The sequence below is a fragment of the Ursus arctos genome, unplaced genomic scaffold (assembly GCF_023065955.2).
Source record: "Ursus arctos isolate Adak ecotype North America unplaced genomic scaffold, UrsArc2.0 scaffold_28, whole genome shotgun sequence".
NCBI classification, from domain to species: Eukaryota; Metazoa; Chordata; class Mammalia; order Carnivora; family Ursidae; genus Ursus; species Ursus arctos.
In genome coordinates this window covers 31,687,870-31,705,113 of record NW_026622963.1, presented here as the reverse complement: position 1 = coordinate 31,705,113, position 17,244 = coordinate 31,687,870, and the positions used below count along the sequence as shown (strand labels likewise).

Genomic DNA, 17,244 nt, shown 5'->3' with positions numbered 1-17,244 from the left:
GTTCCTGCAAGGGGGTCTCAAAGTCACCCAGGCTCATAAGAGGAAGAGGGACAGGTCAGATGCCAATCCCCACTGCCAAGTGGCAATGAATGCTGTGCGGCATCCAGATGGGATTCGGACTAGGAAGGAGGAGTCAAGTACAGAGTAGAGTGCGTGACGAGTCTGTGAAGGCCTGGCCCGAGAGGTGGGGCACAAAGGGCAATGGTGGGCACGGCCAACTGGAAGCCTGCCCAGGACGGATGAGAGATTAATGCTGTCTCCGACCAGGCTTCCGCCTGTGCAGGCGGGCACCCCCACTCTGTATCAAAGCTCCTCCAAGATGTCGTCCCCCTGCCGTTGGGTGGGAGCCCCGGGACTGGGGGCTTTGGATGTTCATGTCCTGGTTCTCCTCATTTTTTCAGGTCATCGAGTGCATCACCCAAGGTCGTGTGCTGGAGCGGCCCCGGGTCTGCCCCAAAGAGGTGTACGACGTCATGCTGGGGTGCTGGCAGAGGGAGCCCCAGCAGCGGCTGAACATCAAGGAGATCTACAAAGTCCTCCACGCTTTGGGGAAAGCCGCGCCCATCTACCTGGACATCCTCGGCTAGCGGCGGCTCGTGGTCACGGACGTGCACCCTGTGGCCTCCCTCTCCTGGCCTCACATTGCCCCTCGTCCACCTCACACTCCTTTCTTCCATCCTGACCGAAGTGAACATCTTCATATAAACTCAAGTGCCTGCTACACATACAACACTGAAAAAGTGAAAGAAAAAACCCTGTAAGGCAGTTTGGCGAATATATATATATATATATATTTATATATCTAACTATCTATCTATCTATATCCACAGAGAGATACCTTCTCTAATACAGAGAGAAACTGCTGATACAGAAACCATAAGACTGTAACAACAACTCAGAAAATCTTAAATCTTATGAACACAAATGGAAGTTCCCTTTGACTGAAGCTGGGCCCCGTGGTTCTCCGGCTCCGGTTTTTCGGGACTGAAGACCTTGATGACGCAGAGACAGTCTTCACGCTGGGACCGGAGGAGCTGGGGCGGAGTGCAAATCACGGTGTGCAGGTGATGACCCGCACAGGTGCGCTACCCCTCCCCCGCCCCCGAGGGCTGCACAGGTGCATGGGCTCACCTCGTCCACTGCGCTCGGGATGCAGCAGGAAGCAACACGGGCCCGGGGGGGCCTCTGGAACGCCTCACGTCTCCCCTAACCATTGCTCCATGCCTTCCGCCTTTCCTCCGCTTCAAGACAATTCTCCAATTTGTCCATTCTAGAAAGTAGAGTCCTGATGCTTTTGGAAGTCAATGAGGGCGTCTACCACTGAACACTGGACAACCAACGAGACCCCAAACCATGGTGACAATGGACCGCATCCGTCTTGGGTGCAGACCACGCTCAAGTTCCTTCCTCAGCTGGAAAAAGGTGTGTCATTTATTCTCTGAATTTCAAGAGCTGGACATTTTGGACTTAACCACAGAAGAAAAAGCTGAAATTTGAACCCTCCCTGTCAAGGCACTGCCTCCCATCTATTCCTCACTGGAAAGACTCCTTGGCCCCACCTCCCACATTCAGGCCTTTGGGAAGTTTGGGGGCGTAGGGAACCCCCCCCCCCCATGTTGCCTGTGAATGTGGACACAGCAGGGTTCCAATAGCAGGAGACTTCGTTCCTCGTAGGTCATCATAAAATGTGCCCCTCCGTGTCGTCTGTCTCGTCCTGCCTGCCCTAGATCGTCAGCCCCCACTTCCTGGGCCTCTCGCACGTCCCAGGGAAACCTCACTGCCAGGAAAGGAAGCCAGGACTAGTGACAGCGTGGGGCAGTGCTTGTTCCCGAGAGCGCAGCCGTGGACTGGGCAGGAGCTGGCAGCGGAGACTCTCTTTGGCACCTGCACCGGCCCCTTGGCATTCTCCTCACGTTTCCGGCCCCTGGAAGGATTGAAGCATCTGCCTTTGAGCTTGCTGTGAACACTCAGGGGCTGAAAAATCGCTTTTGTGGCCTGGGGCTGGGGGAAGGGCCGAGGCTTCTCCGGGAGGCGTCCACTGCGCGGCCACGGCCTCAGGCTTGGCATCTTAATGAGGACGGAGCCTGACCGGGGAGAGAGAATGAGGCTTCTGGGCTGGGGTCCTGGCCGCGGCTGTCGAGGGCTGTAACAGCGGCAGATCCCGGGCCTCCCGGACACATGACAACGAAATGCCACTGGAAGGCAACGGCCGGGCCCCACGGAGCCCTCCTGCTGGAGAGAGGACAGGCCCCTCTCAGCACACCGGCCCTCCACCTCCCCCCAAGCACAGAGCTACCTAACAGACTGGTCTCCCCCGCCACCTCCGGGAGCCTCAGGGGGGCCTCGGACCTGCCTGCGCCCCGCCGTGGCAGCGTGAGGGGCTGTGGCAGCTTCGGCGGCCTGGTCAGCTGCAGCGCGGCCGCCCCTGCGGGGTTCAGGACTAAATCCTGTGTTTGTGGTTTTGCTTCCTTTTTTTTAGACCAACAAATGTTTTTATTCAAATAGAAAAGAGCTGTGTTGGGACTGCCGGCCTCGGTTGGGAGTCGGGGATCAGTGAGGCCGCTGGGCTGGGCTGGGAGGGGAGCCGGAGTTTGGTGTGGGTTTGGCCCTGAGCCGGCCTCCTAACCCTGAGGACTTTCGAGGAGAGCTCGGTGGATTGACCACGTCAGAGGAACCCTTTGCTGTCCTATGGCCGTTCTCCCTCCTGTCTTTCTGCCTGGAGGCCCTGGGTCTCTTCCCGGGCTGTTAGTGCAGGACGAGCTAGGAATGCGATCTAGTGTTGAGCAGGGTAACTGAGGGAAAGCCGTTCGTGCAGGAAGGGCCTCGATGGGGAAGGGTTTTCTGGTTCGATGTGAGGCTCCAAGGCTCCTGTTGCTGCCCAAGCAGACTCCAGAGAGTCTCCCCAACACAGACCCTGTGTGGCTTCCATCTCACGAGCTGTGTTTCTAGAACCTCATGGTCACTGATAGGCTGGGAAGAGGGGGGCATGGAAAGGGGCTGGAAGCCGAGGGGCAGCTGGGAATGAGAAACAGGTTAGGCTTTCAGTGCAGGGCGCTAAGGCATCCCGGCCTAAGGTGGCGGTGGGGGAGCTCGTTCCTTCGGGAGTAAGGAGCCGTGAAGGAGACCGAAGTCAGATTGCACAGGCTCTCGTGCTGGCCGTGGGGATGGGTCTTGGTCACGTCCACCGTAAACAGCTCCCTCTCCGAAGAGTAGAGGAACGAAGGGCGGCCAAGCAAGGAGCAGTAGATAGGGAGGCCCGGTTTTCTTCCTCCCGGGCTGTGCTCTCTGTGAGGAGTCTACGTGTGGACTTTATGTCAAGGCGGGTAAAAAAAGTAAAAAGGTTTTTGGAGGGTGAGGGAGGGAGAGAGTAGGATGCTGTGGGTGCTGAAGGAGCCCCCCAGGGCCCTGGGGGCAAGCAGAGGATGGTATTCCTCCTGTGGTGGAAAGTGCTACTGGGACTTCTTCTCCTGTGTCCCCGTCTCCTGTCTGTGAAACAAGCAAGTTCCTGCTTGTCTCTGGCCTCTTCAGAGTCTGACATGTTTCGATTCTCCCAGCGCAGACTCACTGTGCTGTGTGGTTCTCAGTAGTGCCCTGGAAGGCCGGGGGGGCCCTCCTCGGGGCAGCTGCCCCTGGGGGCTCGTGGGCCTGCACACGCCTGGGTCCCATGAGACACTCCTCTCCTTCTTGGCACATCTGTCACAATGAGAAGTGTCTGAAGTGACTTTCGGCCCACAGGGCACACTCGGTCTTGTTCCCCATCCCCAGCCTCTTTGCACACCCAGAAAGTGCTGGCCAAGGCCTATTTATCTATTTCTTTTCAAAGAGTTTAATGTGGTTAAATGAGTCTTAAAATGACATCCCATCAGCCAGTGTGACCACCCCAGTCCACCCCATTCTCCCCTCTGCCCACCAAAATTCAGTTTAAAAACACACTAGAGCGGCTCTCAGGGTGTGGCTGGATGCAGACCCCACCGTGAACTTTGCTGGAAGCTCCAGGTCACCCAGGCTGACCTCCCGGCCATGTCATCCTCACCTGATCCCCTCCTGGGCTGAGCGACAGTGGCCTGCAAGGAGGCCCCTTGGAGTAGGCAGGCATGGCCAAGGGTCTTCCCTGTTCTTGACCTTGGGCGTGAACCAGATGCTGCCCTCTCATTATATCCCTGGCCCCTAAATGGGTCTGGAGACTCACTAAGCCTTCTCTTGCTAACAGACGAGGGACCAGTGTTCCTTCACTCAGCAGATCATGCACAGATCGTCCCTGGAGGGAGGCTTCCCACTGGAGCCAAGGGAGGCTTGCGCCTCCTGGCTTCAGGCTGAACCTTACCATTCTTCTCTAGCGATGCTTACTTTGTGGAATATACTAGTGCAAATATTTTTGGTGCTAAATACTACTGAAATCAACACCAACAGGAGAGCTGACAGCCAGCTTCTGGGGTTGCATGGGACTCCACTCAAAAGCAGAAGGGAGTCAGTCATGCCGGGACATGCCTGGGAGCTTGGGTGGGAGCGTGCAGTGGTGTGGAAAGACTGTTGGGCTTTGCCTTTGGTTACCCAGGTGACCTTGGCCAGGTCCCCTAGTCTCTCGGAGTATCAGATTTCTCATCTGAGACATTTAAGAGGTTAGAATAGATATCCTTAGGGTCCCTCTCAGTTAAAAAAAAAAAAAAAAGTCTGTTCTGGTCCCACCTGTTTTGTTTTGTTTAGTTTACTTGCTTATTAGAAATAAGAGAGAAAATGAAAGGCAGGTCAAGAAAGGGAGGAGGGAAAGTTACCGAGGGCAAGAAATTGATTATAGAAGGCAAGCAGGGAAGACTCGGTGACCGTTAGGTTGGAGGGATGTTGGAGGGGGAGCCAGGAGACCAGCTCTCCGGCCACGGCCCGATCCCCAAGGGTGACTTCCACAGGCTCTCCTGCTCAGCTTGCTAGCTTCTCCATTCCACACTGACATGCTCTAAGCTGGCAGCAATGATCCCAAGACAGGGAGACAGGCCTGCCCCCCTCTTGTGCAGGCCACTGGCAGTATGATCTCAAAAACTGACTGATGTGTATCCTCACATGCTATTTCAAGGGGGTAGGAAGTTGGAAAGAGGGCAGCATTTTAAGTTGTGGACTCTTCACCGAAGTCCGTTTCCCTTCAGGAATGCCGAATGGCATCCTTGCTCCTCTTCGCCGAACCAAACAGCAGCAGTATCCTCTCATTGGAAGTGTGGTTATCGCAGAAGGCAGTCTTGGGCTTTGGGATGTCCCCTGTGCTTTGCTTACAGTCTGGAGCAAAGAAACATCTATAGTTCTTGGTTGAATGAGCCCCTGTGCCCATGGTCTAGAGGACTGCCCTCTCATGCCCCTGGGATGGCTATTGTCAGGTCTGGCAGAGCCAACCAGCTAGAATACTCGATGGCATTTGCCTTAGTGTAAGAAATGGCACCTGCAGCCCAGGGCTTGGTGCTGTGGCCACATTGTTTTTGGTCCCTGGTGTGCCAGACTTTTCTTCGATACCAAATAAAATGTTTTGGCCAACACTTACTAGGTTTTAAAGGGAAATCCCAAGTGTTTGTATCATTTTTAAGATATCAATATAGACTCCAGAAAATGCTTTGGGATTGCTGAACAGCGCTGGTGACATCATCCAAGGGGAAATGTAGGCCCCCATATTGTATGCTTGTATCTATATCTTTAATTGGACTGGCTTCAGTGAAAGTCTGCTTGGAGTCAGCAAATGGATTCCATCCACGCATGGTCTCTTTGAGCCTTACATTCCTCGGGGATGAGCTATCCAGAGATGGCCTAGCCTAAGAGAGCCCGTCAGAGGGATGCTGTTGGGAAATCTGTCATCTTGTAAAATTTGATCATTGCGTGCTCCCTGAATTGAATTATGCTGGTGACAACATTCTGGGTATCTGAAAATCTCTCCTCCTGGCAGTCTGATAGATGACCATGCAGGAATGATTTCTACCACATCCTGTTTGGGGGTCAGCATAGAATTCACCTGGACTGCAGGTACCACCACCCCCTAGGACGGATGGGACAAGGAGAATGTGAGATGTTGATAATACTCTTTTGGAAAGGTGACTGTGAGGGATGTGGTGAACACTTGTGTCACTAGTTTGGGTGTTAGGCCTTCTGCTGTGAGCATAGGCCATTCCACCCTGAGGATCTGAATCTTGGCTTTTTATAGAGTCTCTGTTTCCTTGGTGTAATCTCCTCAAGCATAGTTTCCTTGATTGCCCTCCAGAACTCTATACTTTGCAACAAGAGATGTCTCTGGCCCAAGACTTGGCATGCTAACATAGATACTTTCCGATTTCACAAGGAGATCCGTGGAGATTGAGGGCCCCCTCAAAATACTTGGAATTCTTGATCAGAGTAATAAAATTCAGGTTCCCCTTCTTCTTTAGCTAACTAAGTTTCAAATTGAAAATAAGGTCTGGGTTGATATTTGCAGTAGGGTTGATGTCTTAACCCAGTGTGTTGAGCTATTTCCCATCATACAGAGGCAGGACAGTAAGCTCTGTTAATTTTTTCTAATTACCAAGGTAATCATCACTTTGTGTGCAGTGCCATGGCCCAAACTTCCAAGAGATACTCATGGCCAACAAAACTAGAATTTTCTAGATGGAACAAGGTAATGCAGATGAGGAAAGTCCTATTGGGCATCTATTTCTAGAAGTGCCTTGGCACTCAGGGGTCTTGCTTTTCAGTTTGACATATTTTGAGAAGAGTTGGTTTCTTCTCACTTAGACAATGACCAATTAGACATCCTTCCCCACAGTCCGAAGGCAGACCGAGAGCCCAGACGTCAGATTCTCTGACATTGTTTTGGATGCATTTTCCAAAAAGCCCAATGAGAAATGGCAGTACTCAAGTCTAGGTCTGGTAGTTATTCCTTCATTTAAGAAGAGTGTGTGCGCAAATGAATAGCTCCCTTCAGTGTTGTGTTTCTTTCTCGGAGAACTCTCCATGCTCTGTCTCCACTTAACAGCTATGTGACATTCAGCCGATGCCTCTGAGCCCACCTCGGAGTGAATAAATAAACCTGGTCCAGGTGGTTTGATTTCTGCTTTCTGCAGAAGAGAAGTAAATCTCAGTCAAGAAGACTTTCTTTCGTTTTTATGCTTTTTACGTTTTCTTTCTTTTTTTCCCTTTTGGCTCTATCTCTTGCTTCCGTGGGACTGACAATCTAGCTTCTCAAACTCCATGAAAGTCTTAATGTGAGGTGAATTCCAGGACCACAAACAGTTAGGACTTCAAACAGTGAGAAAATTGGCGCTGAATGATTCGGCACACAAAGCAGAAAACCTTCATTTCCTGCAGGCAGGATGGAATTGACTGTTATATTAAGACTTGTGAAGGAGCCCTGCCCCGGAGTAATTTTGGTGCTGTCAGACAACGTTGACGTCTAGATTAACCTCTGTGCAGTGAAGTTTACTGCAAAGCTCATTGAGATGCAAGTGGTATATCTCTGCAAATCCCATCTGGAACTCTCGGTGGCCCACCCTCAGCAAACACCCATCCCTTCCCCACCCACTGCTCACTCCATCCACGACCTCTTAGCCTCCAGGAGCCGAGAAGCCAGGACTGGGATCTGACGCCAGGAGAGGGAGTTTCGACCTTTCTCTAACCACAGTGCTGAGCCAGGCTTTCTGCTCAGTGGAAGTGACAGTGGTTGTCACTGTCTTGGTTTTCCCTGCAGGGACTGCACATCAAGGCATGAAAGCCACTCTGCTGATGACAAACAGCTTTGCAGCATATCTCGATGCTGCACAAAGTGAAATGGTTTAGAAAGAATTAGTGCGTCCTGCGTTGGCGAGCCCTGCTCTGCCCCCATCCCTCCTCCAGTCCAGCAAGTCTAGGAGTGGGTGCAACAGATCAGGACTGCAGCCAGGCGGCCGGGGTGGTGGTGGTGGTGGTGGGTTCGGAGGGACAAAGGGCTTGCCCTGGGTCTGTCCAGGTGTTTCCCATGTTCCTTATGAGAGAGGCAGTCCCAGCTCCTCCTCCTGGTTGGGACAGAGTGTGTACCTGTCATCTAAGCCCCGGCTTGGCAGCTCTGTCCTTATGGGGTGGTGGGCTCTGGCATGACCCAAATCCTTCAGCCAGCGGAAACCTCAAAGCTGAAATTACAAGTTCTCTGCAATTGAAGGCTATTAATTACATCAAAAGTCTTAAGAAAAGGCCACTTGCTTAACTTCAGACTCCTCCACCTTCAGACTCCTTAGAGCGGCTCCATATCATCACAGGTGTCCTGGGGAACTTACCTGGGGATTTGAGAATACCGCCAAGTCCAGAGACCATATTCCTCTGGGGTTTTGCTGATTCCGATTCTCTCTGAAATTGTTTTTCCTACTTTGCCTCTTGCCTTGAATATGAGTAAGCATCTCCTTGTATGTTCTTAGGTATTTCTTTAGGAGAAATGAAAGCTTCCAGCTCAAGGACATTGTGGTTATTGACTGGGGAAAATAGATTTCTGGGCCAAGTAATGTCACAATCATATAGAGGCAAAGCTGATGACTTTATTTAAAAGCAATTATAAGTGTTGTGTTTTGTTCTAATGCTCAAGCTTACATAGCACAGACTACATTCATCTTTCATTTTCATTACTTACGATACTTGTATACACGCGCACATAAGCACCCCCCCATAAATGCATCTATACTCCTCTTGCTCCAATACAATCCAACAAGCCAATGTGGCCTCTATGTTTCTTGCACTGAGCCCTGTGCGTCTGTGCGTGCAAATACGTGTGCTCCTGGCATGTGGCTTCTTAAACTTATCTATAGCTCATCTCTCTCTCTTTTTTTTTTAATATCACACAGCCTTTGACTTTCTCCACTACGAATCAATTACGGAGTAGTTAGGGTTTTTTCAAAAGAGACTAAATTCTAAGTTTTCAGAACCTTCATATTTAAAGGCTGGACTAGCTTTCTCAGAGAAACACAAAACCAAACCAAACCTTGGTGCGAAGCTTATTCAATTAATTTTGGGGGATGGGGTGGGGAAGCACTGAATTTTGGCTTGAAGAATACATGCTAGGTGCAGATACCAATGTGAATGAGTTCCAGCAGATTCCCGAAGCTAGCGTGGAGCTGAAGCAATTAGGTAGAAAGCTCAAACATTCAGATTGAATCAGAACTTGATGGGAAAGAGTCCGATTTTCCCTGGGAAGGTTAGATGTCCCGCAGGACATGGAAGGCATCCCAGGTCGAAAGGGAGCAGGCTGGCCTGGGTGTCACTTGGTGGGTGGCTGTGCACCAGTCACCTCGATGATCCGGCCCAAGGTGGAAGTGTCCTTAGTATAAGGGGGCAGCTGGCCGCTGGTTGCAGACCAGCCCCTTCTCTGGTTCCAGTGATGGGGCAAGCCAATCTACTTCACCCGCAGCCCTGATCAGCCGTCATTAAATCATACCTTCTCAAGTCTCCTCTAGAACAATTGTGCATACCTCCCACCCTACAGAGTCACCCCCCTTTCCACTTTGCAGTCAGTTCACCTCTTGCACCTGCCGTGAAAAGCCGTCCAAGCTCTGAACTCCTCTGGTCCTTCCTCTGTCTTGAACTGACTCCACCCCTGAAAGGCCGGCTTTTATCTCTGAAAAGTTCGGGGAGCCCTTTGGGCCCATGTCCCTCTTCCCTAGCCTGAGCCAGTTCCACTTATGATGGAGCCTAGGTTTCTGGAGAAGAAAACAGTGTGCTCTCGCAGCCATCCGTCAGTCTCTTTCCAGCTCCACGGACCAAGTGATTAGCTCCTCATTAGCACCTCATCAGTTTGCTGTTGCACAAGAGACTTTGGGACAAGCCTATTATAATGCCGAAGCCTGTCTTTTTGAAGTCATCCCTTCCTTCCGGCTGGGTTGGGAAAGGAGAGCTTGCTACAAATAGCTTTTCCTTCAAATTTCTCTGGCTCTTTTTTTTTTTTTCCTGGCTGTTAAATACACTGATAAATGGTAAACCATGGTTTTCATTTTTGTTTTCCAGGCCCCGACCGGTGTGAGTTCTCTGCCCTACCAAAGAGGAGTGCGTGTCGGCAAAGTGTTTATTTCTTTAGTGGAGTGGCTGTAATATTGACACAAAGATTTGCAGCATCTAAATCTTGAGGGGGATAAGAGGCTTTTTCTCTCAAATGAGATCTTTACTGTGATAGCACAAGAAAGGTTTATACCGTAAGAACAGAAATGAACCTGAGAACACGCTCCCTTCTTTCGGGAACAATGAGGTAGAAGAACTCACCGGAGACATCACCGGGACACCGACCCTCTAGTCCACAGCTCATTATGTTTCAATAGATGCTTTGACTCTGTCCTTGACATGGCTCTGAAAACACAATAATGAACTATGATCGACTATCCACATTTACTATTACAAACAAATTCATCATGTCTAACCCAACCCCTATTTTTAAAAAATATCATTTTTTTCCCATAACTCTGGGGATGGTTCAATATTGTTTTGTTTTCTGGGCCCCTCTTAATATTGCCAATGCAATTTCTAATTTTTTTCACTTTCATTTCTTTAGGAAAGACATGGGGTCTATTTTAAATACTGTCTATGATGAGATGGCAAGTGAGGTGGAGGGAGATGATGGGCGCAGGAGACAGAGGACCTCTGAGCTCTACTTCCTGCTGAAATGCATGATCCCTTCTGTGCCTCAGTTTCTTAATCAACAAAAAAAGGCTGCTAACAACCCCCTTCCTGTCACAGAGGGTTCTAATGAGCACCCAATGAGGTCATAGCTGTCAGAGTGCTCTGTGAGGGCCACAGGACCCCTGGAATAAGGAAAGCCCGCTCTCGGGCACTGAGTGTTGCAAATAGGTTTGGTGGTGCTGAGCTGTGAGTGGCTCTGGAATGTGTCTTGTTTTGAGGTGCACAAGCAGCTTTTCCTTCGAATTTCTTAAATCCCTCCTGCAGTCTCGTTTCTAGATTATAGCCCTGGCGTGTTCCTCTTTGAATGACCATTGAGCATCGAGAGATGGGGAAGACCTTTACAAAAATACAAGCAGAAAGAAGTTGCTTTACCCATTTGGCTTTGTCATGGAAGAGGGGTCGTTGGTAGGTTTTGTTTTCAGGCCTGGAACCCTGAACATTTTATAGCAAAATGGCATCTCCCGCTGCATTTAACTCCGTATCATCCATTGTTGATTTTGTGAGATTCTGTAGATTTAAATGTAATGTTTTTTAACTGAAGACTATATGAAGCTTCCTTTATAAATTGGGTGGTAAAACTAATCTTACAGGAAGCACCCGAAGTGATAATGATCCTGAAGCAGTATTACGTTCATTCTGGGGCCAGCGTTTTATACATGGGGAAATAACCTTAAGATGGAATGAGCTGCTTGAGTGAAGACCAAATGCTAAACCACACTTCTGATAGCCTTGAGCACCAACAAATAGGTGTGAGTGGGATTCCCACTGAGAAATGCATCTGATTGAAAATGAGCCTCCTCCCTCCCAACAATAAATCCCGAGGCCAGATTGCCAAGGTTACAGCAGTGAAGTCATTTACAGCCCCTAAAAAATCCCAGGTGTTTGTAACATCAGCCACTATTTTAAGTACCTTGCGATGGTGACTACTTGGCAAGTTAAATCTTTAGAGTGTGATTTCCTCTCCAAGCCACAACCAGGTGTGATGTCACCGACTAAGAGCGGTGCATGATTTAGGGGAAAAAAAAATGCTTTGCTCACTCCAGAGAGGAATCAGAATAGAGCCGAGTACCTGAAATCCTAACAAATCCACAAATACTTTGCTCAAGTTCAGGCTTCTCTTTTCTCTTTTTACCCTGGGCTCAATTTTTGTTTGTTTTATATAGAAAAGCCACATCTCCATGCTGGAACTCTGTCCGGATGATTTCCCCCCTGTAGCTGTCCAGCAGACAGAGAGCATTTCAGCTTTCTTTGAAATGAGAGTCCAAATTGGGTTATGACTAGGATTTTAAATTATGGTGTGAAATTGGAGAAGGCAAGTTGGTTCAGGGGCAGTGTTCCATAATTCATTCTGATAATCCCGAAGAGATGACCTCCTTCACAGTACTGTGAGGGTCTGCCTTGAACAGGCCATTTCAGTGTGTAACTTCCTAGTGACAAGGCTGATTACCTAAGGATTTCAGAGGTATTGTTTGAGAAATAACTCACTGGATATGAAAAATTTGATCTAATATGTTAACAGAACAAGAAGAACTGATTTCAATTTTTTTTTTTTTTACTTTCCTTTCTCTGAGAATTTAGCCTTTCTTGGGGGCCATTGGGATATTTCCTTTTCAAGGATAGAGAAGATTGATTATAGTTCATGTCTGAAAGCAAAGGTTCCCCCAAGCCCAGTGGAGTTGGAAGCAACCAAAAATGACTCATGTTAATTTTCTTTGGCCCCACAGAATCAAAGATCCTTCTTGTTTATGTGTGTGGGGCCATAGCGGGTGAGCTCAAGGGCATTGTCAAAAAACAATGAAAAGAAAGCAAGTTGGGACAAGAAAACTCTCACTTTGAATGTGAGAGAAAATAGCAATCCTGCTTTCTCTGGCAAAAATTTGTGTACTGTTAAGGGAAGAATCATGTTCTTTCTCAAGTAGGTTTTACTTCCTGAGATCATGTGTGTGTGTGTGTGTGTTTTGGCTGAAAGGCGGGTGGGGCCAGTTAGGAAGTAGTTATGATTATGAGTTTAGACCTTCTCTTGAGGATAGTAAAAGCTCTGCTCAGTTTCTCAGAATGTGACACTAAAATTAAGGGTGGAGAGGAATTCAGGGACCCATGTTCCAGTATGTGGTAAAGTTTTACCCAAATATTTCCTTCAGGAACTTTTAATCACAGCAAGCCAAATCAATCCCATGTCTATAATTAGTATCAGGAAAAAGAAGTCAGTAGGCAATTTCTGCAGCCCCTCATGCTGCATCCATTTGTAGGCTTCTTTTCCAAGAGCTGGGGTCCTTGAATCACATGGGGGGATATGCTAGTAGGGACTGAATGGGAAGGTAATTTGGATGAGCTTCCCCACCAGTATTATGGCAATGCATTAACTCTGTCCTGCAGGAAAACAATGGTCACTTCGGGGCTACTTTCATTTAAAATGGCATAAAAAGAGACACTGGAAACATGTTTGGGGACCTGCCACTTAAATTCAGCCTCTGCTGAAAGAGTTTTCACTTTGATGAAGGCACAGTTTCTGGCCTGCCAGTGATTCCTGGGTATCTGTTTTCAGCACCAGGGACAGCAAACACTTCCTTCAATTGAACCCTCGCCTTCTCTCCTGATTGGCCTTCCAGTCAAGGAAGGGTAGGTTTTCCCTTTACTTCTTATCCATTGGGGCCTCAACCTGCAAGACTTTATTAAGTTCCAGTGCTTACATCTTTTATTTAGTTTTGAACCTAGTGGTGTAGCTGTTTCTGTCACATTCTTGACTTGCTAACAAATGATGGGGGTTGGACTAACACAGCCAGGTCTCCTGGTTCAGAGGAGTGGAAAGAAAGACACTTAGATGTGAATGGAGGGCACACTTTGGCAGAGGAAGCCCCTGCAGAAAATCTTCATATGGCACCGCTGACTTGTAAACTCCCACATGGGGGACTTATTATTGGCAATTCCTTCCTTTTAAAAAATGTCTGTGCAGTTCCCATGCTGTACGAGTCTACGTTTCATTCTGTGTGTATTGTAGGCAATATTTCACAGGTGTTGAACAGAAGCTATGAGCTTTGGGGACAGAAAAGGGGGCAGGGATGCTGTTGGTAGGCATTTTGGAGACTCAGGGTGGGGCATGCTTTGAATGCCAGCAGCCGCCCTTCAATCCTGAGTCCTGTTCAGCAGCTAACTTTGCCTTTAACACTGCAAATGGCTCCTTAAAGCCTTCATCAAGCCAGACTGAAGGGGTGCCCTGGGAAAATGAGCATAACAGAAGCAAATGTTTTCACTTTGTCTTGTGATTGGCCAGCTGTCATTTAGCACAATAGTGCATAGATGCTGTCTTAGAGGTAGCATTGTCTTCTCTTAACTAATCAGCTGTGTCCTCCTCACTTTTGTCAGGATGGCCCCAGGGCTGGGAAAGCAAGACAGTCACTGCAGATTTCATCTTAAATACTGTCTTCTATTTCACAGATGTTAAATAAATTCCATTTCAATTGCCTCTGGACCATCTAAGGCTCTGAACACTCCCCCATACCCTCTCTTCTACTTCCCTCCCACCTTCAGTGTTGCTTATCATAATTCATAACATTTAGTGGTCTAGGACCATAAGAGATTCTTTTTAGGGTAAATCAAGTTGTAGCAGCAGGCTAGAGCCAGATATCACAGGAACAAGGTCAATGAAACTGTGATTTTTTAACCTTGCAGTGGGTCTGAGGAGAGGCCATCATTCCCCTCCGTGACTTGTCCTCTTGAGGGTGTCCCATTTCAGTACTCACACTTGCCATGCAAAAAAGGCATGAGTTCCTCTAGATTATTTGTGTGACAACTAGGGAAGAGCAGGGTCAAACATTGTCTGTTCGAGTCCTTTAGGATGGAGGAACTTTGTTTTATATTGAAATCAAGGAATAATCTTTGTTTAGAAAGAATGTGTAAATGAAAGACCAACAGCTACTGGAAAGCTTGATAAGAGAAATTTTCTTTCCTTAGAACAGAGAGGAAAGAGTTGCAGATTGACTGGTGGGAAACAGATGAATGGCTGGCCAGGGAGAAATGTGGTCTGAGACTGGAGATACAGAAGCAGACAACTTTAGATGTAGAGGTGATGCCAATGAAAGCCTCAGGAGGGAACAGACCAGAGAATAAAATTGTATGGAGGTTCTCAGTACTTTTTCTGGAAAATTCCTACAACATTCAAGGGCACTTCTAGCCCTCTGCCTACTTAGAGGTGAGCTCAGTGCTACTTCTGGGTTCTTAAGGCAAATGCCCTACAAACACCAAAGTCTTGTATTTTCCACTGTCAGTCAACACTGGCTGTCTTGAGTGGGATTATTTCCCCCTTCCCTATGTGAAAGGGACTTGTTTTCAGGAGAAGTGTCCTTTAAATATCCAGCTAAAACTGGAGGTAATTTTTTGCATGAATGGCTTTTTACAGCTAGGTCTAAAGCAGAACAAAACTTGTATTAAACTAAGTGCTACTTTACATATCTTATTTCAAGGGAAATGAAGGATTTATTGCCGTGTAAATGATGTACACTGATTTGTTTCCTACTGGACATTACATGTCCCTTTATCTTTAGGCTGATGTTGTGCAGCAAACTTTCAATATCTGGAAAATCAGCTGGTACCAACTTCAGTGCACTAGTAGGATGTTATATTCTCAGAGAAGAATTTTGCAAATGAAGTTTAGGTGCTGCTATAGCTGATTTTCACCCCTATCCCTAAGCTTTCTGTACTAAATATATGTAAAGTGATTATATCTTGTCTGATCCCATGTGTTTGTGTGTGTTTCCCAATGTTTATATAAATATATTGGCCATCGGAAGCATCACTTGGATAATGGCAACTGCTGAACAGTGGTGTACGTGGCATGTGGACACGTGGTATGTGCACACACTTGTTCTGAGGCCAAGCTAATCTTGTAGAGCATAAGGGGGAAAATGTGGCATGGCTTGGAAAATGTTCGACAGTGGCTATAGTACGTCCAAGCCACCATTCATGGTAGAGACCTTGACAGCGGCAGAGCTGAGGTGTGCTCCACTGGATTTTACATCCTTTATTTTAGTCTCAAAGGATTGTTCCTCAGTTCTGTTTAATGACTTAGAGATATTCCATCATGATCCTTGTTTATTTTTTCCCCAGGCCACTGGAAAGCGCTGATCATGTTGTTTCCCATCATCTGGATCCCAAAGTTGTTAACTTAAATGGGTGACTGAGGTTTTAGTAAACTGGGTTTTACTAATAGTAACCCCTTCTTTGAGGTACTATTTTTTCCATTCTTTTCCTTTATGACAAGTAAATCCATTGGCTATGCTAAGTTTATTTGCATCCTAGCAAGTCTTAGAGAATCAATTTAGTTAAAATGATTGTATTTGCCTTCAGAGAAGAGGCTCATGGTCTAAATATAATTCTTATGTAAAGATGTCTTTTATGCAAAAAATATGGATTCTAACTTGGTAAGATGGCCCCAGGGTAGGGGGGATGTGTTCTCAGTTGATATTAAGGGATGTGTCGAAAAGGCAAGTGCCCTCCCTTTCTCTATTTCCAACCCCACCCTACTTTCCTCCCCAACCTCAAAAGAAAACAGAAAATTATTTTTTTAAATTGTATTAATAATTTATGTTTAATACAAAAGGATGATTTAATGGTATCACCAAAGGTCATTTCTCCCATTGTGCATGTCCTTCACTCAGCCCCGTACCCATCACCCCATTCTTCACCCTCATGCTTCCATCCCAAGGCAAACGTGTCTTCATTGGAATCTATCAGTGTTGAAGTTAAATGTGGGGGCGGAGATTTAACACCATGACATTAATGAAAACCAACCATTCTTCACTTTCAAATGGCTAATTGCTACAAGAAGGCAAACTCTTTTCTTGGTTTTTGCTTAAAAACATTTTATACATATATATGTATATATGTGTGTGTATGTATGGACATATGTATGTATATGCACATGTACATGTATATATGTATATATCCATCTCCAATATAAATATATCATATGTGATAGTTGTAAATACTTCTTGGTCATATGTCTGTCTCCCTCACAGTATCATATCTTCAATGTTATGTTAACGACTCCATTTATTGATTGATGAAATCGTGTGTAGACCTGTATCCTCCTGACATAGTTTATGTAGGGTCTCTTCTCAAATAAAGTATAAAACATGAATGCCCTTGTTTAATCTGGATTCATTATTTAGTAGAGAAGTGTGTTGCCTTTAAAGGTAGATTGAAATTTGGAAAGTCCAAATGTGTGCAAAAATTGTAGGATCCAATACCATCTTAGGACCTGGGACCCTGGTTTGCTGAAAGTAAAAGTAGCTTGCACAAAGTTTAAGGGAGCCCCTAAGTTGAATATTGGATTGAGATGAGTGTTTCGAGAAAAACATACACACATTTAGGATTTGAGGCAGGGCCCAGCTCTATGTCACGGTGCTGTTCCTGTCACTCCAAATGGGCTATTATTCAACTTCGTAGTTACAATAATTCCAGTTACATTTTTAAGGTGGCATACAATGTGTTCTCTTGGATGTTCTTTTATCCCAAAGATTTTAGGATTCTTTGACTTAATTGAAAATTTATTTATTTGCTTTAGAGAGAGAGAGAGTGAGAGCACAAGCTCAAGTAGGGGGAGGGACAGTGGGA

The 17,244-nt window shown here is 47.0% G+C and overlaps 1 protein-coding gene across 2 annotated transcripts in view; it reads left to right on the top strand.

Moving 5' to 3' along the window:
* NTRK3 (neurotrophic receptor tyrosine kinase 3) overlaps positions 1 to 16,768 on the top strand; it is a 384,278-nt gene extending 367,510 nt beyond the window's left edge. For both annotated transcript variants that reach the window (XM_026510431.4, XM_057303718.1), the window contains one exon: positions 402 to 16,768. In XM_026510431.4, the coding sequence (XP_026366216.1) occupies positions 402 to 587 (186 nt within the window). In that variant the 3' untranslated portion in view covers positions 588 to 16,768. The remainder of the gene's footprint in view (positions 1 to 401) is intronic.
* The last annotated feature ends 476 nt before the right edge of the window (positions 16,769 to 17,244 follow it).